Genomic DNA, 25,195 nt, shown 5'->3' with positions numbered 1-25,195 from the left:
GGGGCCAGCGGGGATCCTGAAACTCCTTCCTAATCAACCCTAAGACAATGCCACGGCTGAGAACCAGGGTTTCAGCTCACTTGAGTGTGCTTTCCATGCTGAGGATGCAGAGAAACTGCAGAAAACTCTCCAAAATGTGCCAAGGTTAGTGCACCAACCTTCCAAGTGGGGGACCTGGAGACAGACTGGGTGAGAAAGTTAAGAGGGAAGATTTGAGTGGCTCCAAGTAGCCACAATCATAAACATTTCTAGTCCTTTCCTCTCCAAAGAGGACCACTCAAGAGGGAGTAGGCTAGAAAGACAGGAGGGACACAGGTTAAACTCATGAAAAACCTTGCCTGCCAGTCTAGATATAAACTAGGAATGACCAGTATGGTATGCAATATGAACTCTCCCAAAATAGAGCAGAAAGGCCCAGAAAGCTCTCTGGAATTCTCCTGCACTTTCTAGGGAAGGAGAAAGCAGCTATGAGCAATGGCCATCAGCCTCAAGAATTTTCCAGTCTCTCTGATTCTGACAAGACCACTTCTGGATGTGATCTGTTTAGCTGACATCACAGGGATTCCCCGAGTGCCAGGGTGGGCCATCTGACCCTAAGTGGATCGTTATGGTGTGAGGAGTCATGAGATGAGAGAGGGACTGAGAAACAACCACCCAAATAACATGAAACAATTTCTAAACATTTTTATTTCAAATCTCTTTTCACCCCTTCCGCAAAAAAACATGGGTCAGTACAGCAATCATAAAAAGGAGATACAAACACAAGAGTCAAATGTCTCCCGCACTGACACTTTACAAAAAACTGGGAATTGTACATGGGTTTTCCAAACAGGACCTGCAGCAGCTACTAATGTCCCTTTACAAGAGTCAAACATGCCTATTAATACAGTATATACAGACACCCCATTCTGGAACTAACCTACAGGGACATCCCAACACCCCCCGTCTATCCCCAGAAAAATACCAAAACACATCCAAAGTGCATTTGTTTTGTTTATATCAAAACATCTTTCCCTTTCCCCACCCCACCCTCAGACCCTCCCACCCCATTTAAGATTGGCCTGCAAGTCTATTTTAACCATTTAGTAATTTTTTATAGTTTATGAAAATAAATTATACAGCAAATATTTTAATAAATTAAGCACAAAAGGTTGAGGAAAGGAGAAAAACTAAATGGGAAGACAAAAGCCAGGCTGCGCTTTGGCTTGGAGGAGGGTGGGGTGGCAGAAGAGGACGGAAGCGGTTGCAGGGGGATGTGGCTCCCCTTCTGGTGAAGAACTGGCAACCACCCCGAGCCCAGATTGACACCCCTCTTCATTGAGTTCCTTAGAAACAACCAAAAAATGTACAGCAGTGGCTGTGCCACGGGCAGCACCAGTTTGGGCATTCCAACAGGCCTGCCCACAGAGCGGTGCCTGGATTATGCTTGTCCCTTGGAAAAGGTTCTGGGCCTAACAGTGAGGGGCAGGTCCCTGTTCAAGGGAGCACCAGGGATGTAGTAGTCAGACCAGCCTTCCCGCTCCACCGGAGCTGAGCAGGGGGCTTAGGATGCAGCTTGTTGCGGGGCTGTGTGGTTTGTGATCTCCTGGGTTCTGACCAGAAGTGCCCTAAGTTCAATCACACTCCATCTCCAGGAGCAACTAGGATCGCAGTCCAGCTGCGAGCAGACATTCACTGCCCTGACTGGCTGCTGTTTGCCTGGCCCTCTCAGCATTTTGAAAGAGAGGGTAGAAGGGGGGAGGAAGCAATTCCAGGTACCCTCTTAAGAAGATGAAATGGGCGTGGAGGCATGTCACAGACTCAGCATGCAGGACTGGCTTCCTGGGAGGGGGACCAGAGCGGGAAGGAATGGGAGAAGGGGCAGAGATGGGAAACAGGAATTCAGGGGCACCTACCAGGAAGGTCAAGAAGCATGAAAAAGACAAAGACAGTATGGAATCTGCATGTAAAGAAAGGTCTTTCCCTGGCAGATTATAGAGAATTGGTAATTTAAATATAGTTCCTTACTCTATTTTTCTAACTGCAGCATCTGAGTCCCCAGTGCCTCTGTCCCTATGCTCCAACTCTTACCTCACACCTTCCAAGGCTTCACTCTTATCTTCTCAAGGCCTCCTGCCATTTTGTGCTGAGCATGAAGACTTCAATGTCAAAACAGGATAGGTCGCGGGGACTGGCAGATTTGACTTTGCCTTCTTGAGCTGTGTGGCCCAATAATCCTATAGCTATCATGGGGGGAGGGGGGCACGCTTTTTTTTTTCTTTTTCTTTTTTAATAAAAAAGGTTTTACTCCCCAGGAGCAAATAAATCATTTTGAACTACTGATAAACACTGCTGCAGTGAAAAGAAAGATGGCTCCATGTATGCAATAGCACAAATTCCGCGTAAGAACAGCTGTGTCGACAATTAGAGCTAAAAATCACTTCTCCACTTCCCCCTTTCCCATGAACCAAACCAAGAGGATTCCCATAGGGAAAATGTCTAACTCAAAAGCTCCTCCCTTAGGGACAGGGGCATGTCATTCTCTTAGAAGTGGACAACAAAAGCAGGTCTCCCCTCAGTGGAGATGCTCTCCACACCCCCATTAGTGGCAAGACTTCTGCAAATAAAGACACACACACACACACACACACACACACACACACACACACACACACAGACTTTCAGACCTCCTTCCAGCAGCCACAGAGCTGTACATCCCAGTGCTGAGGCCTCTAACTTCAGGGCTCAACCCCTAGGGAGAGGTGGGAGGGCAGCTGGGAATCTAACCTAGGGGGCAAGTTCCTCCAATCGCCATTTCCCTAGCAGGGTCAAGGGTTTCAAGCAGGCCACGTTCTTCTGGGTCGCAGGGTGAGGGCTTCAAGGCTGGCACCCAGCTTTGCTATAGTCTCTCCCCCTGGATCTGGGAAGACCAAACCACCCTGCCTCTCGCCAGTTCTTGCTGGAAGCGTAGGGGCTCTGTGGCCATCCCCACGTCACTCCCAACCTTAATAAGGGGCTTGTGGAATCAGCCCCAGACACAAGCATGGAAGCAGAAGAAACTGGTGACGGGCTCCCCACCACACCTCTGCCCTCACGAGGCTGGGAGCTACCACCCAGGGCTGGCTTTCCAGGGTGTCACACTCACTGTATCTAGGCACAGGCAGGCAACCAGGCCAAGGTCATCACCAACTGTCCCTAAGACCTAGTCGTCACCTATTTATCTAGTCCCACACCAAAGACCCCATACCTCCTCACTCCTGTGTGACCACAGCACACAAAATTCAAGTAATAGCAAGTTGTAGCAGTAACTGTCACTAGATCACAGTGGTCCACACTTGTCCTGAGGAAGGTTACAGTAGATCAGTCATAAACAAGCGAAGGTTAAACGGGCAGATCCGAGGTACTGACATCACCTAGCCACAATCAATGACGGGTCCCTAGAAGTGAGAGCCTTTTCCAGTCTGTGACTTGAGAATATAACAACCAAAAAGGAACGAGTTCCTTCTGCAGACTGCTTTTCAATTAGCACTACACAGAACTGGGAGAGGGCCGGGGGTACGGCCAGCGGGTGAAGGGGAGGTGCTGACGACAGCCAGCTGCTCCTGCTCCCTCTCCCTGTTGACTCTGACCGGGCTGGTGCCCTTCCTCCTCACCTCTGGATGGAGCCTGTCTCCTCTGGCACACTTCTGTTCTGTAGCCACGCTACTGAGGAAGAAGTAGGGTAGCGCCTGGGCTGTGACTCACGCACAGACAGATCACAGACACAGTCAACACTACCCTTCCCGGCAGGAGAAAGGATGGTGGTTGAGGGTGGGTCACGCCTCTTCAGCTGGTTTGGTTTTGTACCTGAGAGTGCAGATTCTCCAGTGGAAACCGCTGGTACCACAAGGAGTCCAGGGCTCTGCCTCCCTCCCTCTGGCTATGCTGAGAGCAGTGAAGCCCCAGCCACGGGCAGGGGCAGGGGCAGGGGCCCCTGGCTGACTTCTGGCTCTGGGCTCCACCTTGCCATCATAACCCCTCAGCATTCACGTCTACCTGGTGACCAGAAGTCTTGGTCTAGCCCACAGCACAGGAAAAGGACTCTTTGATGCCACTGCTCTACCTTGGGGCTGTGCACTGCTCAGTACACGCTGTGCAGAAGCCTGCTTCTGTGCTCTTGTTCCTGCACTTCTCAGTGTCCTCCCCTCACCTAAAAACCAAAGTCTCACAGCCCCAGAGCTTTCCTAGACCATCTGGCCTAGCATGATCTTACCCACTCTGAATTTCTTTAGAGCCAGCCCTTGATTCTCCTTTGCTGCGCTGAGTCATTCTCCAAATGTGGCCGTCACCTAAAAGCTCCCTTAGGCCAGATAATATGTCTTCCACCTCTTGTGTTTTCCACAGTAGCTAGCCTAGAGCCAGGCAAATACACACTAAAATGTAATTTTTTAAAAAAAGATTTCAGGTAGCTGCAAAACAGCCACTTGAGGATCTCAGTAGATTCCAGTCAGTAGGCTTTTGGTGGGTGGCACTTTCTGCAAGATGGCAAGTTTATCTGCACATTCAAGAGGTTAAGACCCACTGGTTAAGCCAATTCCTGGGATCACTATCTTAACTGGTTGGTAATACTACCACGACAGCCAAAGAGAGAAGAGGTGCCACACAGCAAAGCAGAGGTGGGCTGTGTTTATGCTACAAAGCTCATTTTGTGCGTTACCTCTTGACAGCCAGGTAACAATGCAAGTTTCCACCCTATTCAGCTAAGAGGAGAAATGGTCATTCCACGCAGGACGTAAGGCAGAAGGTCAATGTTTCCAGGTGAGGCAGTCCTGTAAATTACCAAAACACTGGGGCCTCACCCTAAACCATCAGGAAACCACAAACCTGACATTATTTATCTCACTAGATGAGGCAGGTATAAACACAGGGGAACCAAAAGAGGCAGTCTACTGGAACACTTACTGCAAAAGAGTAATAAAGATCAAACAGCTCAATTTTCACATCTTAATAACAAACCTCTCCCCAGAGTAACTCTACAGAAAAGCAAACTCATACTGGTATGTGATTTGACAATGGCCCAGTTCGGAAAAGCACTGCCATTTTTTCTCCCTCTTCCTCTACTTCCATCTGGAAAAGAGGCAACTCTCCAATCAGCATCTGACAGACTTCCCAATGAAAGGAGGGCAAAACAAGATCTAACTCAGGAAAATGTCTGAGTTGCTAGAAAGAACTCAGGAAAATAAAGAAGCCTTTGCTACCTCCCGTTTCAGACCAACGTAAGAAGATGAGCTGTAATGCTCTCTTCCCTCTCACTAACCTCAAACATCCCATTAAAGCTGAGCCATGAGCGAGCTTTCTCTAGGAAGAGCACAATAGTTTCCTTTCTCACCTTCCTCCAGATTCCCTCTTACTAGCTGACAGACATATGGAGGCAAGGAACACTGACTCCTAAGTCATGGGAACCGTTTGCCATTAAGAATGTGGAAGCACGCTCCATTAACGGCAGCAGCCCGCAACTGGAGCTCTGAACTGCTCAGGTGATGAAAATACTACCGCCTTGACAGCTGGTAGAAGCAACAGGAATGATGTTACCATGACCAGAGTGAAATGAAGTTATCTCGAGGGAAGGGGCTGAGGGGAGAGGAACAGGGCTAACGTGAAGTCATAGAAATCAGTAGAACAGAATGAATACAGCTTCTATGAGAGGTGATTCTGAAATTAGGTTCCTAAACCTTAGAAGGAAGGTATATGAGGAGTCACTACTTCCCCAGTGGGGCCATGTGCCAGGTTTTGTCCAGCATCTTCTATTTAAGACTCTCTACTTTCCTTTCTTTCCTGCTCCTGCTAAAGCTACCCATGCTTACAGAGAAGCAGGTTCTCCTCAATCAGAAACTCCCAACTTGATCTGCACTCTGACTCCTTCTTTCCCCTTCTTCAAGGTCAATGTGAAGGCTGGAATTCTGCCTTTGGCACCAGCTGAATGACCATCACTGGCAACCCGCTCTCCTCTCCTTCCCTCCCCCAGACCTGCTCACCCTCAGCACCACTTCCAATCCAATGGGCACAAACCCCAGTTGCCTTTAGGGTGAATCTTCTGTACTGAGAAATGCAAATTTACAAAACAAAACTTCTGAAAAAGGAACAGTGTTGAGACTTCTTCCGGTTTTCCGGGGAGTTCATCCAGCTCCAGGAGCACAGCGCTGGATGTGACACGGTGAAGCCCTGCTCAGAGTTCGCTGGTGTGCTTCATCCAAGCCCCAGGGTGGTGAGGGGAACCAGTCTCTTGCACAGAGGATCCCAATCCTTCCTACTCCCTCCTGTTTTCCTCACTCTCCTTTTCATGGTAGCTTCATTTGGTTCTTTGAAACTGGAGCTTGGCAACCAAATGCCTAGGTTAAAAAAGGGGAAAATCAGAGAGGCTCAATACAGTGGAATCAAAACGGAGTCAAAGGACAGCCTCTGGAGGTAGAGAAGTACAGCTCAAAGGGAGAATGGAGCCTGGAAAGCCAAGCGCTTCCACAAACACTGCAGGTTGCTGGGGATGCAGTGTGGCCTTTGTCATGGAGACCTGAGCAGCCTACAGCCTGGTTCCCAAAGGTCCTAAAGTGACAAAGAAAGATGCCCCTCACACCGCTTCCCTTCTCTCTTTCCCTTTCCCCTTTATTTTCCATTCACTTTCCCCTCTGCTTCTCCCCTAAGGCCCACCTGCTCTAGGGACCAAAAAGGGAACTGAGTCCCTGGAGGAATCCCTGGCGAGTCAGGCCAGAGACAGCTGCAAGCCTGCAGCTTCTGGCCAGTGAAGAGGGCTGACATATCATCACAAAGGCCAGTGCGCCGTCAACCTTCTGATTCAAGAAGGGCACTGTGCCAGCTGTCACTCTGTCCCAAAACTGCAAGCGCCCTGGCAAGAAATTCTCCAGGAAACAGCAGGCACAGACCAAGTAGCCACAAAGAACTCTGAAATTAAAACAAGTCTGACCAACGAGAAATCATAATGGCCAAATTTCATATCTTAAAAGGCCTTTCCCTTGGGAAGTGTTCCCAAGAGAACTTCCCTGTTTTTTCAAGGGGTCCTCAGAGCAAGCACAGCAGGGTGCTTATTCTCTGCTATAAGCAACAATCCCAGTGTCACAGCAAAAAAGAGACCCCGGGAGTTCGGTGCAATCCTCTACTAATACATGACTGCCCCTCCACGCTCATGACCAATGGCCAGCCCCAGCCTATGCCTGATCATATCAGGGCTTTTGTACTTAGAGGATCTCTTGCCTAGAATGCCTGCTCCCAGGTCCTCTCACAGTTAACTCCTTGATACTCACATCTCAGCTAAAATGTCACCTCCTCACAAGAGCCTTCCCCGATCATTCAAACTTAAGTATGAATGACATGTTACCACTAACCACTGAACTTCACCCAATTTAATTTCCCTCACAACATGTACAGTCTACTGAAACTAGCCTATTCACTTACTCACTGTTGCTATCTCTTCCTAAGAACTGCAGTTCTGTGAGAACAGGGCCTTTGACTATCTTGTTCAGCACTCTCTTCCCAATTCATACTGGCTACTTAATATATAGAGGTCTGCTGAATCAACAAATGGGGAACTCACTAACTCCTGCGGAAAACCATTCCATACTTGGATCTGTTCAAAAGGTTCTCTAAAGATAAATTGAGGACTTCCCTGACAGTCCAGTGATTAAGAATCCGAGCTTCTGCTGCTTGGGGCACAGGTTCAATTCCTGGTCAGGAAAGTTCCATATGCTGCGCAGTGCGACCAAAAACAAAATAAAGCAGAAATAAAACTGGAGACTGAACTCTGTTTATAACTTACTCTGTGTTCCTGCCCTGCCCCCTGGAACCACACAGAATAAGTTTGATCACTCTTAGGAAAATCTATCAAACACTTCTTTTGGCCTCCAAGCCCCTCTCACCCTAAAACTTCTCTGGTCGGTGATAATCATTTATCCCCTGCATTATGAAGTGTGGACAGTCCACACCATCCCTAACCTTTCTCTGAATATGCACGTGCTCGTGTAGGCTCCTCCTAAAGCACAGCACCTACAGAAGCAATGCTCTAGTTGAACGGTCCCAATTATTCTTCAACAGTGCAGATGAGTAGGTGGGTCCCCCTAGTTCCCTACCCTAATCACCGCAAAAGCCACCAAACAGAGAAACCCTCCTAGACAACAGAGCCCTTAAATGTTTTAGGAGACACTTCTGAGCGCACACAACTTGCCAATACAGGCACACCTCATTTAACTTGTTTCGTTGCGCTTTTACAAGTTGAAGGTTTGTGGCAACTCCACGTTGTCAGATGACGGTTAGCATTTTTTAGCAATAAAATATTTTTAAATTAAGGTATGTAGATTTTTTAGATATGATGTTAGTGCACACTTAACAGACCACAGTATAGTGTAGATAAAACTCTTTATATGCGTTGGGAAACCCAAAGAATCATGTGACTTGCTTTATTGTGATATTTGCTTTTTTCCAGTGGTCTGGAACAGAACCCATGATACATCTCCCAGGTATGCCTCTAACTGAAGATTTGACACAGAAACTGCACATCCGGCCCAGGATCCTTTAAGTTAAAAGTTAACTGCCTCCTGGAGTTACCATTTCTTGATCTCTCTTCATTACTCTTCCCCTGGCTAGTCCTGGCTCACATGCTCTCCCCTCAAGAGCACAGGATCAGAGACATCCAGAGCCAAGAGGAGACAGACAGCTGGGGTCATCTGAGCCATGGCCCAAAAACACCCATGGAACAAAAACACCAGTTGTCACTCTCTCCCATTATGAAGAGAGCTGAGAGGGTGGGAAGAGTTAAAGCCCCCTTTCCACTCTAAAGCTGTCACACCTATGGGTTTTCCCCCTTTGTTTTGTATGGGGAATGGGATTAGAAACAGATGAGGTTAGAAGAATTCAGTGCTTAGAAAGGACACTCCCCACTGAGAGGGGTGAGGGTAGTCTTTGACTCCAGCAGTAGATCTCTAGAACGTGAGCTCTTACACATAACCCTTACTACCAAAGTCACCACTTTCTGGCTATTCTGTTCCCTACTTACCTCTACTTTCAATATTCACATAAATGTAACTTAAGAAGACTTTTTTTTTGGCTGAGCCCCGAGGCATGTGGGGATCTTAGTTTCCCAACCAGGGATCGAACCAGAGCCCTCAGCACTGGAAGCACAGAGCTCTAACCACTGGACCACTAGGGAATCCCCAAGACTAATTAGAATCTATCTGTACAAACCAGTATTCCAAGGTATTTTATGGGAAAACAAATAAATAAAACTCAGTATAGCAATGGGATACACTCTTATATAAATGAATTCCTTAGTTAATTCATTTATTCTTTTTACCAATTTACTTTTCAGTGGCCCAGATGGAGTTTTAAACAGAAGAGCAAGCTGTTTTTTCCTCATCCCCATATTCCAAGCCAGGGGACAGTGGAACTCTCACTGAAGTGCATGCTTATTGCAATTAAGGGCATTTTGTGTTCCCTCTGATGAAGTTTCCTTCCTCTTTGGTTTCCTGCTTTACATGTCATTTGTGCAACAGCTGCACTTCTATGTCCTCCTCTTTATATATAGCCAGTGATTAGCACGCATGTTGCTTTGCAGATACTCAAGCCTCTCGTCTATTTGTTCTTCTCCCCTTTGGGGTATGTGCCCCCCCGGGACTCCGTAATCAGATGTGGCAACACTCTGGACAGATGCCTGGATTGGGGTATGTGCATGGGGTGGGAGGAAGGGGGCAAGGCCCAGTGCAGGATAACTGCCCAGGAAGAGACCAGGCCGGACAGTGAGGCGGAGTATGCATACCCTTGGTGGTGACCAGCAGGGGGCCCCTCGCTACGTGGAAGGTTCCAACACCTCTTGCTTCTGTTTGGAAATGAGCTGCGCTTCCTTTAGAGACAGGTATACCTCTTCCTGAGGATCATAGTAGTAGAACTTTCGGATATAAGAGATCAGAGGCCTATGAATAATACAAGAGGGGTACACACAAGTGTTATACAGAACTTAAAAAAGAAAGATCACCTTTATTCAACCCTCCCTTCTTTTCATTCCCTATATGGTTGAGACAACACCAGAGTCTCTGCCAACTTGAGAAAATTCCCACTTTCCCACTCATTATAGTTCTGTCTCCCTCCCTCTTACCATCTCCACTCTAAGCTTCACAGAGTCTGCAGAGGGAAAGTGACACACGCACACACCTTCCTCCTTCTTCGCTGTATTGTAACATTTCTAAATAAGTGCTAAGACACAGGAGAAGTGAAAAATGACGCCTGTGAATTGCCAGGCTCTGCCTGTACACTCCACTTGCAGGCCTCGCTGACACTGTGAGTAACCCTCCATCCCCGCTCCGGCTCTAAAGACCCCGTCATACTTAGGCAGTGGGAGATCCGGGATGTGATCGATCCGGACGAGCTGTCGGATTCGGAATCGGCAGAGGTGCTGGAGGGATTTGACGTTGCTGAAGCGGGACACTGGATAGAGCAGCTGGACTGGGGTTGGCGGCAGTCCTTCAAGAACAAACCGAGAGAAATATTCAGATGAGACAAGGCAGCTAACTGTATCTAATCTTCCTTATGAAGAGAGTCCAGGGAAGGGAAACGGTGCTTCTTTACAGTTCACATAGGTCTTCAGTGCAAAAGTGCCCTTCCACAAAACTTGGTTTCCATAGTACTGCTACCATACTTCATACTCAGGGGAGCCCACCCTCTGGCAGGGGGCTTCCCCAGCCTGACTTCTAACAACTGAGAGTCTTGCTCTTCAAACAGCTCAGTGAAAAATGCCGAGCTAGAGACTTTGCTTGGAGCCAAGTGGCCAATCTCAGGCCCAAGGACAACAGTCAAAGGCATCCTTGTTGGGAATGGGCGACACTTGTTTAGCATCTAGAGTATCTTGAAGGTGAGGACTCAAAAAGGCTGTTAAGAGGGGTCCCCACCAAATTCCAACTGAGAGACAGTAAGCAGAAGGCAGCAGCTAGGATCAAATTTTACAGGCCGGTCACACGGTCACTTACTTCAAGCTAGGACAGTCAGGTTTAGCTACCTTTTACTCCCTGCCAATCCTCTACCCCCACCAACCACCCTTCTTACTTCTGAAAATTTAGTTTGGGTATAGGAACAGAAAAAAAGATGATGATACTTTTTCTTTTTTAGATAAACAGCTTCCAAATAATATTCATATTGGTTATTTTTTTTAAAGGTTCACTTTAATTGTGTGTGCTCAGTTGTGTCCAACTCCTTGCAACCCCTTGGACTGTACCCCACCAGGCTCCTCTGTCCATGGAATTTTCCAGGCAACAATACTAGAGTGGGTTGACCATTTCCTTCTCCAACAGATCTTCCCAACCCAGGGATCAAACCAGCATCTCTTGTGTCTCCTGCTTGGCAAGTGGATTCTTTACCACTGTGCCACCTGGGAAGCCCAGGATGCGCCACCTGGGAAGCCCAGGATAATACTTTTAAAAGCAATTACAGTAGCTTGGGCAAGCTGGAAGTGGTACTGTTCTGTGTACAAGTGCCTGCTGACGAAAGCCAGTCAGGCCCAATGGAAGCCCCACACTCATGTTTCATCACAGTTATCAGCAGGCTCCATGCTGGGAAATTCCAACCCCCAGGGGTCAATGCCACAGCATGGAGACACCCACAATGGCAGGGACACTGAAACACTTCAAGAGAATAAAGAATACTCTTGTTTCAATAAACAAAGGACTATGGAAGGTAAACAAGCAAACTGCTCTCAGAAAGAATCTGAGTTGCAAAACCTTTGAAAGAATTCTTTTCTCAACCATTGTTGAATCAAATGAAACTCTGTAGACACAACTTGTTGGAAAATAAAATATCTATTTTTGGAGTTTAATTTCAAACAGTTTTAAAATGATGTTTGAAGCCATGAAAAGAAAAAATTAAAGCTTACAGATTATCTCCCAAAACCTTTTCATGGTTGTTAATAACAGACTTTCTAAAAAAAATTGAAATACATTTCATGCTATATAAGTAAGCTTATCTTAAAATTATTTAGCTCAGTCTTCAAAGCTGTGCTCCCAAATAGATACCACTATTACCCGCCACTGCACAATGAAGAAACTGAGGCCTACTGAGCTTAGAGAATTTGCTCACAGCACAGAACCAACAGAGCTGGCCTTCTCTGAGCACTTGCTCTGTCTGAGGAAGAGTTTAGCCCAGGGAACCTCAAAGGAGGGCTCTCCAGGAGTTTCCCGGAGCACCTGCCCGTGCGGCTGTCCTAACGGGGGTGCTGTCAGACAGTCACAGCTTCCTGATTCAGGGCCAGTCTCTCTTGGTCCTTGACTTCTCACCCCTATCCCTTCAAATCGAGCACTTACATTTTTAAAGCACTGTAACCCTCATCCTCAGGGGCTGGTTCCCCTGGGGGTCGAAACCAGGACTTTCTGCATGTAAAGCTGACCTGCTAACCACTACATGATGGAAACACAAGCTCAGATCATGAGCTCCTTATTTCAAAATTCAGGCTTAAATCGAAGAATGTAGGGAAAATCACTAGGCCACTCAGGTATGATCTAAATCAAATCCCTTTTAATTATATGGTGGAGATGATGAATAGATTCAAGGAATTAGATCTGGCAGAGTGCCTGAAGCACTATAGAAGGAAGTTCGTAACTCGGTATAGAACGCAGTGGCCAAAACCATCCCAAAGAAAAAGAAATGCAACAAGGCCAAGTGGTTGTCTGAGGAGGCTTTACAAATAGCTGAGGAAAGGAGAAAAGCAGAAGACAAGGGAGCAAGGGAAAGATACACCCAGCTGAATGCAGAGTTCCAGAGAATAGCAAGGAGAGGTAAGAAGCCTTTCTTAAATGAACAAGCAAAGAAACAGGAAAACAACAGAATGAGAAAGACTAGAGATCTCTCCAAAAAAATTGGAGATATCAAGGGAACATTTCATGTAAGGATGAGGATGATAAAGGACAGGAACAGTAAGGACCTAACAGAAGCAGAAAAGATTAAAAAGAGGTGGCAAGAATACACAGAAGACCTATATAAAAAAGATCTTAATGACTCAGATAACCACAGTAGTGTGGTCACTCCACCTACAGCCAGACATCCTGGAGTGTGAAGTCAAGTGGGCTTTAGGAAGTGTTATTATGAACAAAGATAGTGGAGGTGATGGAATTCCAGCTGAGCTATTTAAAATCCTAAAAGATGATGCTCTTCAAGTGCTGCCCTCAGTATGCCAGCAACTACAGAAAACTCAGCAGTGGCCACAGGACTGGAAAAGGTCAGTTTTCATTCCAATCTCAAAGAAGCGCAATGCCAAAGAATGTTCAAACTACCAAACAACAGTGTTCATTTCATATGCTGGCAAGGCTATGGCTCAAAATCCTTCAAGCTATGCCTCAGCAGTATGTGAACCAAGAATTTCCTGATGTACAAGCTGGGTTTACAAAAAGGCAGAGGAACCAGAGATCAAACTGTCATCATTTGTTAGATCATGGAGAAAGCAAGAGAATTCCAGAAAAACATGTAGTTCTACTTCATTGACTATGCTAACGCATTGACTGTGTGTGTCACAACAAACTATGGAAAATTCTTACAGATGGGAATACCAGACCACTTTATCTGTCTCCTAAGAAACCTGTATGCAGGTCAAGAAGCAACAGGTAGGACCGGACGAGGAACAACTGACTGGTTCAAAATTGGGAAAGGAGTATGACAAGAGTGTAGACTATCACCTGCTTATTTAACTTCTATGCAGAGTACATCACGTGAAATGCCGGGCTGGATGAATCCCAAGCTGGAATCAAGATTCCAGGAGAAATGTCAAAAACTTCAGATATGCAGATGATACCACTCTAATGGTAGAAAGTAAAGAAGAACTGAAGAGCCTCTTCTACTGCTGCTGCTAAGTCGCTTCAGTCGTGTCCGACTCTGTGTGACCCCATAGACGGCAGCACACCAGGCTCCCTTCGTCCCTGGGATTCTCCAGGAAAGAACACTGGAGTGGGTTGCCATTTCCTTCTCCAGTGCATGAAACTGAAAAGTGGAAGTGAAGCTGCTCAGTCATGTCTGACTCTTTGCGACCCCATGGATTACAGCCTACCAGGCTCCTCTGTCCATGGGATTTTCCAGGCAAGAGTACTGGAGGGGGGTGCCATCGCCTTCTCCGAAAGAGCCTCTTGATGAGGGTCAAAAAAGGAGAGTGAAAAAGCTGGCTTAAAACTCAGCGTAAGAACAACTAGGTTCAGGGCATCCAGTCCCATCACTTCATGACAAATAAAAGGAGAAAAAGTGAAAGCAGCGACAGATTTTATTTTCCTGGGCTCCAAAATCACCGTGGATGGTGACTGCAGCCATGAAATTAAAAGACATTTGCTCTTTGGTAGAAAAGCTATAACAAACCTAGACAGTGTTTTCAAAAGCAGAGACATCACTTTAACAACAAAGGTCCATATAAATTCAAAGCTATGGTTTTTCCAGTAGTCACGTATGAATGTGAGAGTTGGACCATAAAGAAGGCTGAGTGCTGAAGAATTGATGCTTTCAATTTGTGGTGCTGGAGAAGACTCTTGAGAGTCCCTTAGATACCAAGGAGATCAAACCAGTCAATCTTAAAGGAAATCAACCCTGAATATTCATTGGAAGGACTCATGCTGAAGCTGAAGCTCCAATACTCTGGCCACCTGATGCGAACAGATGACTCAGTGGAAAAGACCCTGATGCTGGGAAAGATTGAAGGCAGGAGAAGGGGACGACAAAGGATGAGTTGGTTATATCATATCAGCAATTCAATGGACGTGAATTTGAGCAAATGATAGGAGATTAGTGGAGGACAGAGGAGCCTGGTGTGCTGTAGTTCATGGGGTCCCAAAGAGTTGGACACGACTTAGCAACCGAACAACAAAAGCCCTCATCCACCCACACACACCACTGGTTGGCCCTCTCCTCATACACCATTAAAAAAAATTCACACATGCATTTCTCTCTTGCATATATTTAAACTCAAGTGGTTTTAAAATGATTCTGGGTTCAAATGCCTCTTTGAATTTTACCTTTTCACTCATATGCTTTAAATATATTCTTTAGTAAATTAGACTATGATGAACAGAAAGCTTTTGGAAGGTTGGTTGTAATATTGCTAAACTCAACATGACGTTTCAGAGACAAAAGTAATTTATGTACCTAATTATTTATTCCCAAAGACAGTACTATAGGATTTGCACTTAAAGAGGTCAGGATAATAGTAGCATACAATTATTTGACTGTTTTCTTTTAATGACCATATACACTTGCCTATTTAATTGTGTTATTTTTAGACTTAGGTTCACAAACAGCAATTTGAAACCTGTTAATTCTCTGATATTCCCTAGTGCCAACTTGACTGTTTACTGTTTGCCCCCAAACACAGCAAACAGTTGGAGCTCTGATATCCAAAGCCTGTTCACAGAAGAGGTCAGAAATGGAGATAAGTCCAACATAAGACACCAATGCAGCTGAAAGGGAAAGGCAAGATACAACAGTGGTCATTAAGAACTTTCCTCTCCTCATGCCAGGGTAGCGTGCACAAATCCAATTTTCAGCCACTTTGCTCTTTTCTCTTTCCCCTAAAAGGACCAGGGTTAGGCATGAGGGCTTCCCAGGTAGCTCAAGTTGTAAAGAAACCAGCTGCCAATGCGAGAGACGTAAGAGACATGGGTTCGATCCCTGGATTGGGAAGATCCCCTGGAGAAGGGCATGGCAACTCAGTCCAGTATTCTCGCCTGAAGAACCCCACTGACAGAGGAGCCTCATGGGCTACAGTTCACGGGGCTGCAGAGTCAGACACAACTAACGCGAGTTAGCACGCATGCACACAGGCATGATGAATCTCTTTCAGAAAAAAAGTAAAAAGAATGTTTTTCAGGTCTTGAGCACCCAAACACCCAGGTCTCTCCCACAACAAACTATTCCCTGAAGACCAGAAATATCCAACCCCAAATGTCTGTTAACAGGACTGAATTGAGAAATCTGAGATACAAGGAAAACATATCACTGAACAATTAATTATAGTCTTAATGACGGTGCAAAAGAGGAAGCAATTGATTTCCTTAGAGTGTCCGACTCAAAGTGTGATTAAAAAAACAAAAAAATATTTTCTCTTTAGGCATTTCAGAGATGATGGAGATTCTTCCAACTAAGAAGAACACATTCAAGTTGAGTTCTAGCTCTCCCAGCATCAGAAGTTTTGTGCTAATCCAATCCCATTCTCTTTTGGAGACTGCTACTTGGTGTTAGGTGTTTAGCTTACAACTGTGAATCGGACCAGACTGAGATAAATCAGCAACTTCAGATTTATCATGACCATGTTCCAACACTGTCATGAGAAGAGATAAGGGGCAAACCAAACTCAGAGGCCATCCTTTTCACCAATGACCCCTCCCCCAATTGCTAGTTATTCTACTGATTAAATTCTTTCTGCTCCTCACTTGGTGCCACCTAGAACTTTCATTAGGCCTGGCTTTATAATCCCTATAATCCCTGGCCTCCTTTTACACCAGGCTGGATATGCTGCTAGTACATTCAGCTCTAGGTTTGAGCAGAAAAACCTGACTCTGCATCTTGACTGTAATTCACTGTGCATCAGTTTCTTAATCTGTATTTTTAAAAAGATAAAAAAGAAGGGAGAGACTGTAACATTCCCTCAAGGGATCTCATAAGGGTTAAATGAAACAATACTAGCCCCTTGTAGGCAGTTATCAGCATCCCAAAGTCTAAACAAAGGGCTCCTTTTACCATCCCCTGAGTTATAATCCCTGGTATAAGCTGACAGAGCTCAACCTAAATCTAATGACCACCATCTCCTCACGGGAATCCTCTCCCCTAATAAAGTCAGCTTCACAGAATGCCGAGAACGCTGATAAGCAAAGGGAGGCAGCAAACAGTGGTAAGGAGAACAATGACCTCGCCTTCTTTGTCCCAATCTTTCAAAGAGAAGTCACTTATGGTCTAGGGGCAAATACTAATTTGCTTTCCCTTCTCAACTTGACTACAATTTTAAGTGCAAATAGATATCCTACTTGTATCCTAGAAAGACACTCTCCACTCTCCACTGTGTTTATCCACAGATAAACACAATTCTGACTTCTTTATATCCTCCCCATAAATGCCAGGAAACTCAATCTGCAACTTGCTTACTGGTGTTTTTTTTCCCATAGCAGAGGGTGGGAAGTAAAGCACAGGAGTTGGAGTCAGTTGGGCCTTGGTTTGAATCCTGGCTTCAGCACTGATTAGCTGAATAACCTTTAGAGTAAGTGGCTTCACTTCTGAGACACCCTTAGTTTCTTCATTGACAAAATTTAAAAAAGAACTTTTTTTTTTCCCAAGAGACCAATCTATTAGCTAACTTTGAGGCTGTTGCAAGAAATTAAGAGATATTTAAATAAAGATCCTGACAAAATACCTGGCACATGGTAAGTAGGCACATAACAAATAGCAGCAATCACTGCAGGTACTAACCTTCAGCAACGTTAAAAATCTTACTTAAAATTTTTTCTGCAGACACATTTGTAGAATGAAATGAGCTATACCTGAGGAGTCCAAGATTCCATGAAGTCTCTCAATACTCTACAAGTGATACATGCTCCCAACTCCAGAATCCTCTGAGAGGATCCACCCACAAGCAGAGATGACTACCCACCCTGTCCCTGTCAGTCACCACCAGGCTTTATACGGACTTTACCATGAGCTCTCGCCTTCTCTTCCTACCTGTCCCCTTTCTGAAGCTAAGAGCTCTCTGAGGGTAGCATACGTGCTCAGTCGCATACGACTCTTGCGACCCCACGGGCTGTAGCCCGCCAGGCTCCTCTGTCCATGGGATTTTCCCAGCAACAATACTAGAATGGGTTGCCATTTCCTCTTCCAGGGGATCTTCCCAATCCAGGAATCAAACCTGTGTCTCCTACATTGGCAGGGGGATTCTTTACCATTGAGCCACCTGAGAATCCCTCTCTGAGGTACAGAAGTAGCTTATTTTTGATACTGAGTTTATTTGATACTGTTTGTTTATTAAATAAACACCCCCCAAAGCCACAAACTCTAAAAATGGCTAGGCAGAATCAGTTCCTATAAGAAAGGATTCTAACTTTTTCCATTTAACCAAGTCAACTGCATGAGACCCAACTGTGTCGACAGCACTGAGGCAAGTAGTTAATGAAGTGAGAATTAATACAGTTCACACCCTGTCATGCCTTATTTAAATCACCAAGATTATAAAACACATTCCTGTAACCTGGCTCAACTGATGTTCCTGATATCATCAGATGTTGCTGATGTTCTGCCGGAGGCTTCCCTATAACTTCTTTTTAGAGCAATTTCTTGACACCCAGTTTAAGAATCTTAATTTGATTCAGTGGGAAAGCATGATGTTCTCATTCTAAGTTCTGTTTCTATCTTACAAATTCCTCATTTTACTTTTTTCCAACACTATAAAAGCAGATTCCTCCAAACCATCCCTTTGCCCTAGCCTTCAACAGAGATGATATAGATACCCCCTATTTAGTGGGCAGGATAGGTACTGCCAGTGCTCCCACACTGAAACTAGTCTCTGAATTCAATACTGGCAGGGATACAGGACACAACAAAGTACTCTGACAGAAATTTTAGTACAAATGCACAGAATCCAGGGCAGACTGCTATTAAATTCAGCCTCCTTGACACTCCCATTTCTAGTGAAGACTCTTTTACTTTCCCAGTTTCCCATGAAAATGACCCGAGAGCCCTTTGTTTCGCTTGTAAACATGAGATGCCTGGATCAGGGACAAGGAAAGACCTCTGAAAGTTAAACGTGAATACATGACACCCAGACATCAGAAGCAGGATCAGTTTTCTCATTCATGTGATCAGAGAAGCAAAGATTCCTTCTCAATATGTGTGTTAGTCAGCTGTGTCCAACTCTTTGCGACCCTGTAGACTATAGCCCACCAGGCTCTTGGGGGACTAACGTATAAGGACAGGACATTACCCACTAGGCTCGAGGAAGAGTGGATGCTAAAAGAGCCAGGAAAAAAAGCTTTAAGTGTTTCTGGCTTGGGGGTTTTTTAGGTGAGTGGGTTCACTCATCTCACATGCTAGTGAAGTAATGCTCAAAATTCTCCAAGCCAGGCTTCAGCAATACGTGAACTGTGAACTCCCTGACGTTCAAGCTGGTTTTAGGAAAGGCAAAGGAACCAGAGATCAAATTGCCGACATCCGCTGGATCATGGAAAAAGCAAGAGAGTTCTAGAAAAGCATCTATTTCTGCTTTATTGACTATGCCAAAGCCTTTGACTGTGTGGATCACAATAAACTGTGGAAAATTCTGAAAGAGATGGGAATACCAGACCACCTGACCTGCCTCTTAAGAAATCTGTATGCAGGTCAGGAAGCGACAGTTAGAACTGGACATGGAACAACAGACTGGTTCCAAATAGGAAAAGGAGTACGTCAAGGCTGTATATTGTCACCCTGCTTATTTAACTTCTATGCAGAGTACATCATGAGAAACGCTGGGCTGGAAGAAACACAAGCTGGAATCAAGATTGCCGGGAGAAATATTAATAACCTCACCACTAGGCTCGAGGAAGAGTGGAGGCTAAAAGAGCCAGGAAAAAAAGCTTTAAGTCTTTCTGGCTTGGGGTTTTTTTAGGTGAGTCTGTACACTCATCTCACATGCTAGTGAAGTAATGCTCAAAATTCTCCAAGCCAGACTTCAGCAATACGTGAACCGTGAACTCCCTGACGTTCAAGCTCAGTTTAGAAAAGGCAGAGGAACCAGAGATCAAATTGCCAACATCCGCTGGATCATGGAAAAAGCAAGAGAGTTCCAGAAAAACATCTATTTCTGCTTTATTGACTATGCCAAAGCCTTTGACTGTGTGGATCACAATAAACTGTGGAAAATTCTGAAAGAGATGGGAATACCAGACCACCTGACCTGCCTCTTGAGAAATCTGTATGCAGGTCAGGAAGCGACAGTTAGAACTGGACATGGAACAACAGACTGGTGCCAAATAGGTAAAGGAGTACGTCAAGGCTGTATATTGTCACCCTGCTTATTTAACTTCTATGCAGAGTACATCATGAGAAACGCTGGGCTGGAAGAAACACAAGCTGGAATTAAAATTGCCGGGAGAAATATCAATAACCTCAGATATGCAGATGATACCACCGTTATGGCAGAAAGTGAAGAGGAGCTAAAAAGCCTCTTGATGAAAGTGAAAGAGGAGAGCGAAAAAGTTGGCCTAAAGCTCAACATTCAGAAAACAAAGACCATGGCATCCGGTCCCATCATTTCATGAGAAATAGATGGGGAAACAGTGGAAACAGTGTCAGACTTTATTTTTGGGGGCTCCAGAATCACTGCAGATGGTGACTGTAGCCATGAAATTAAAAGACGCTTATTCCTTGGCAGAAAAGTTATGACCAACCTAGATAGCATATTCAAAAGCAGAGACATTACTTTGCCGTCTAGTCAAGGCTATGGTTTTTCCTGTGGTCATGTATGGATGTGAGAGTTGGACTGTGAAGAAGGCTGAGCGCCGAAGAATTGATGCTTTTGAACTGTGGTGTTGGAGAAGACTCTTGAGAGTCCCTTGGACTGCAAGGAGATCCAACCAGTCCATTCTAAAGGAGATCAACCCTGGGATTTCTTGGGAAGGAATGATGCTAAAGCTGAAACTCCAGTACTTTGGCCATCTCATGAAAAGAGTTGACTCATTGGAAAAAACTCTGATGCTGAGAGGGATTGGGGGCAGGAGGAGAAGGGGACGACCGAGGATGAGATGGCTGGATGGCATCATGGACTCGATGGACGTGAGTCTGAGTGAACTCCGGGAGATGGTGATGGACAGGGAGGCCTGGCGTGCTGCGATTCATGGGGTCGCAAAGAGTCAGACACGACTGAGCGACTGAACTGAACTGGGTGCAGGAGTGGAGGTAGAGATCCTGCACGATCATACTCAAGTAAGTTAAACAATTAATATAAAGCTCTGAACAACTGTGGGAGAAGAGGGAGGGGAGGGGTGGGGAGTGGATATTATGCTTGATCATACCCAAGTAAGTCAAATAATTAATGTAATGATAGCCTTACCTGGAACCCTGGATCTCAAGAAATAGAGAAACTTCCCATTCTTGGAGTGCATGATGGCCCTCTTAATGAACTCCACCACTGATTGGCAGCGATCCTCAAACTTGGGATGGCACCACAGGCTGAAGGTTCCTGCCACGGAAAGTTAAGGAGAGGTAAAAATGGAAACCTTGCTTCAGGGAGACGTGAGAAGCTGGCTCGAGCATTTTAATGATTTTCCCTCCTGGAAAGGTAGCTTGTGGTCAAGCTGAGTCAGAGGTCCCTGCTCCTGCCTGTTCTACAACTAATGGAAAGAAAGATGTTGCTTTTGATAATATATAAATTAGGTCTTACAATGTTTCTGTTAAACAATAATAAATTTGAGTCAGAAAAAAGATATAAAAAGATTTTGTTGAGTATGAACATTAATCTTTAAACCACAGACCATAAAGAAAAGGCAGCTATGCTAAAGTGAGTTTAAATGACATTCCCTCAAGAAGATTTAAATCTTCAAATATGCACAGAATAGGAAAGACAGGAACAGCGGTTTTGTGGATCTCACTCATTCATGTATGTGTTAAGCACACAAATCAAATTCTAAGTCTTTTCCTTCTGTAACTTCTAAAATCCCACACCCCAGCATGTTACAAAGATCCCACCCCAAACTTTAGAATCCCAAAGGCAAAAAGCAATCTGAACTCCCATAACTTAAAAAAAAAAACAAAAAACTTCAACAACTAAAGCACTAAACCCAAGAGTCACAAAAGGGAACTAATCACTCAGGAGAACTGCAGATTTGAGAACCTTGGCTACTCTTTCAGGATCACTTAAAAAGATGGAGACAAATGTTCCATTGCAAACTGGCAACTGAAAGGCCCAGGGCTTCTATTAAAACTTCCATTTATTCAAGGAAGAAAAGTTCCTTTGAACAAAAAGTAATTGGAGAACCATTTGAAAATACTCTCGGATAGGCATCTTGCCTATCTGGAACCTAGAGGTCAAGCATTTATTCATTTCCATGGCCTAGTCATTTATAATTTCAATAGGTTTATAAAAGCACTTCACTCTGAAATGCTATTTAATGCATTTTGTTTTGTTTATTTGACTTTTGCTTTTAGGAGCAGCAAGAAAACAAGTAGCAGTCTACCCCACAGTCTCTAACTAATTCTCTCAAGTCTTTGGACCGAAGGTCCTTTCTCTTCATGCATCTTGAAAGCAGAGGTGGGGGAAGAGGAAATCATGGACAAAGCTATGCTGACCTAAACAGCTTCCTGCCTAACAAGAGAAGGAAACCAAATTAATTCAGCAGAACGCGGCTGAGAGCAGGAAAGATACAGTGGTGCCTGATCTGGTGAAGAGCAGGAAAGAACCCCTTACGTGAAATGCAGTATCTCATACAGTTCATTTAAGATTAATCACATGTGGGAAGAACAAGAGGAATTGGAGGGGCAAGTCCATAAAACTCGCCAGAGTTCTCCACATTTTTAAAATTTGTAGCATATTGCAGGTATTTTGACAAAGTATGTGTTAGCCAGCCCCGCCACCAATAACCATTACAAGTTTGGGGCCCAAATCAAATACCAAACATCCTGATGCAAAGTCCATCCAGACAGGAGTACTGAACAAGTCAGCTTCTCGACGCGACTGGAATATTAAGCACAACCTGACCACAGAGGAAGACAGATGGTACGTTGATTCCACAAATTCTCATAGTTTTGATGACTATTTCCTGCAAGACTACAAAGCTGACCAGAAAAAGACGTAACTATCATGGATGTGACTGCCAGGCAAAGAAATTCAGAACAGAACAGTCACAGGAAAAACAAATTCTCCGCTTTATATACATGACTAATATCTCTAGATGGTAAGTTTAATCATGGACCAAAGCTTGGGAGAATTTTATCTCATGGTCCTAGGTTATTTCTTCCTGCTATGAAGAGTGTTACTGGCTTTATTCTGTTCTTCAGTAGTCTTCTTCAGACTCTATTTAGGAGACAAGATGCTGAGAAAACTTTTAAATGGAACGTGTATGCTCCTCACCATGTCCACCAATATTTCTCGTGATCGAAATCAGTGCCCATATATCAATATTCAGTTGAGTGCCTGAGATTTTCCTACCTACTCACATTTCCATTTCTGTGAATCATTCCAATGAGAAAGTCAGATACCAAAGGTAGAAAAAGCCAAAGGGGAAAGGCGGCTTCCTTCAAATGCCAGCACCTCTCACCTCTGTAGTGCTCCATTCTGGTGTGGTGAGTGATACCCTGTGATCGGAAACTGAGGCTCAGGATATAACGAGGATCGGAGCTGTCTCGTACCAGGAAAGAACCATCAGGCTTGCCTTTCAGCTTCATCTCTGCATCTTCCCAGTTCATCGGCCCCCAATACCAACCACACTATCAAAGAAGTGGCAAGGAGTTAGAACACAGAAGCGTCAAAGTTTTCAGCACAATTACTCTGACCACAAGAACCCCTGATTTCCAAAACACTGCAGTAGGTAGAAGCTGGTAGGAGTGCCTCAACCATTAGCAATGAATATCGGGTTCATCACACTTTCAGGCCTCCAAAGTAACAGAAAAACTTTACAGTTCCATTACCAAAGCCCTACAAAGAAAAGATGAAGGACCTAGGTCAGCTTAGACTATGTAAATATTTCTCCATAACCTTTCTCACCAGGTTCAGATGTTTTTTTCAGATTCAATTTTACAACATCTCATAGAACTAATGATAGCAACATATTGTTTTGTCACTGTAAATACAGAAGCAAGGAAACTACTCTTCCTCTGAAAAAAATAAAAGGGGAGCCTGGCTTAGAATTAGGAGAATGTGAAAGGAGGTAAGCTGTCAGTCCTCAGGCACCACCTACCTTCTCCAGCTCTCGAAGGCTAGCTGCAAAGCTGCTCGAGTCAGGCCGGTAGAGGGGACACTGGAGGTGCTGTGGGGGCTGGCTGTGCAGAGATTCGGCTGCTCGAATGGGAGCGATCCGGGGAAATGCATCTGCAGGGCAAGAGCGCGGTGGTCACAGGTTGACTCTTATCGTTCCCAACCTCAAGTAGATCCTCCCTCCCCCCAAAACAGAGATGCTAACTGAAGACGGGCAAGGCATTAGAAGCTAAGCTGGAAAGGGTGGAAGCCAAAGCAGTGGGGAAGAGCTGGATGGGCTGGGACAGAAAGCTGTGTGGGCTCGTGTAAGCTGTGAAGGGTGGGTGGGGGCGTTTAGCCCCAGGAAAGGGGGAGGCAGCAGCTCACTAACCTGACTAAGGCGACTACTTCAGGGCCTGCACCAGCCTAGAGCGATTCCAACTTCTCCCACCTCGAAGTGAAGTGCCGGTAAGGCAGCCTTGGAAATAGTGACTCACTTAACTTGCCCAGGAAGAGCAATGATTTTGCCAAACAAGCAGATTTTGTCAGGCAAGTAGAAAAGAATGCTGATTCCATTCATTTTATTCCTTGGGCACTGGGGGCTGGTCAAGCAGGTATGGGCTACTGAATGCTTGGTACTTATTTACAAGGCTGCAGTAAATGCTAAAAGCTTAGAAAGACCACAGAACTTTGAAAACCAGCAACATATTAAACCTCCTCACTCTACTAAAATTAAGGCAGTTTCCTAAGCGATACTGACTCAAGGATTGCAAACAAGTTTCAGTAGCAAAGAGACAAAAAAAAATCCAACAGTCTTTTATCTCTACCAAAAATCAGATTTGCCTCCATAAAGAAAACAGGCTAAAATAACTAGTGCTTGGCCTCATTTCCAAGGAGTTCTGGTCCAGCCAAGGGGATATGATTTAAGCTTTCTCCTAAGTTCTTTTATTTCCATAAATAGATCTTTCCCATCCGTCAAAAGTGTTTCACTTTGTACTCCCCACTCTTGCAAGTCTTGCCTCTAAGCTAAGCTAACCTGGGGCATGGGGTGGAGGAGGCGGAGGTAAGGGGAAAGACTGCAGGGAAGACCCCATCGGAGCCACAAGGACAGATGTAGGCAGCGTCCCACTGATATCATCTAGAAGAGAGAACAAAAGCAAGAGGTTCAGAAATATGGGCACAGAATGAGCACAGGGAAGGCAGAGGAGAGGGAAAAGGATCATCAGGCTGCCCTCTGGGGCAAAATGGCCTGAGCTTCACCCTGTCTTTTTTGCACAGAGGGCCACAATCATCTTAATCTGGTTTCCTTTGCTT

The 25,195-nt window shown here is 45.1% G+C and overlaps 1 protein-coding gene across 1 annotated transcript in view; it reads right to left on the bottom strand.

The window, feature by feature from the left end:
- Positions 1 to 675: 675 nt before the first annotated feature.
- SOCS7 (suppressor of cytokine signaling 7) overlaps positions 676 to 25,195 on the bottom strand; it is a 35,778-nt gene continuing 11,258 nt past the window's right edge. Inside the window, exons 4-10 of the mRNA XM_052657463.1 lie at positions 24,918 to 25,019; positions 23,886 to 24,016; positions 23,247 to 23,415; positions 21,044 to 21,172; positions 10,344 to 10,479; positions 9,779 to 9,932; positions 676 to 6,347 (exon numbers count right to left, since the gene is read on the bottom strand). Coding sequence (XP_052513423.1) covers positions 9,809 to 9,932; positions 10,344 to 10,479; positions 21,044 to 21,172; positions 23,247 to 23,415; positions 23,886 to 24,016; positions 24,918 to 25,019 — 791 coding nt within the window. The 3' untranslated portion in view covers positions 676 to 6,347; positions 9,779 to 9,808. The remainder of the gene's footprint in view (positions 6,348 to 9,778; positions 9,933 to 10,343; positions 10,480 to 21,043; positions 21,173 to 23,246; positions 23,416 to 23,885; positions 24,017 to 24,917; positions 25,020 to 25,195) is intronic.

This window comes from Budorcas taxicolor, chromosome 19 (genome assembly GCF_023091745.1).
Source record: "Budorcas taxicolor isolate Tak-1 chromosome 19, Takin1.1, whole genome shotgun sequence".
Classification (NCBI taxonomy): Eukaryota; Metazoa; Chordata; class Mammalia; order Artiodactyla; family Bovidae; genus Budorcas; species Budorcas taxicolor.
Note: the sequence above shows the minus strand (reverse complement) of the source record. Positions and strands in the feature narration are given on the sequence as shown.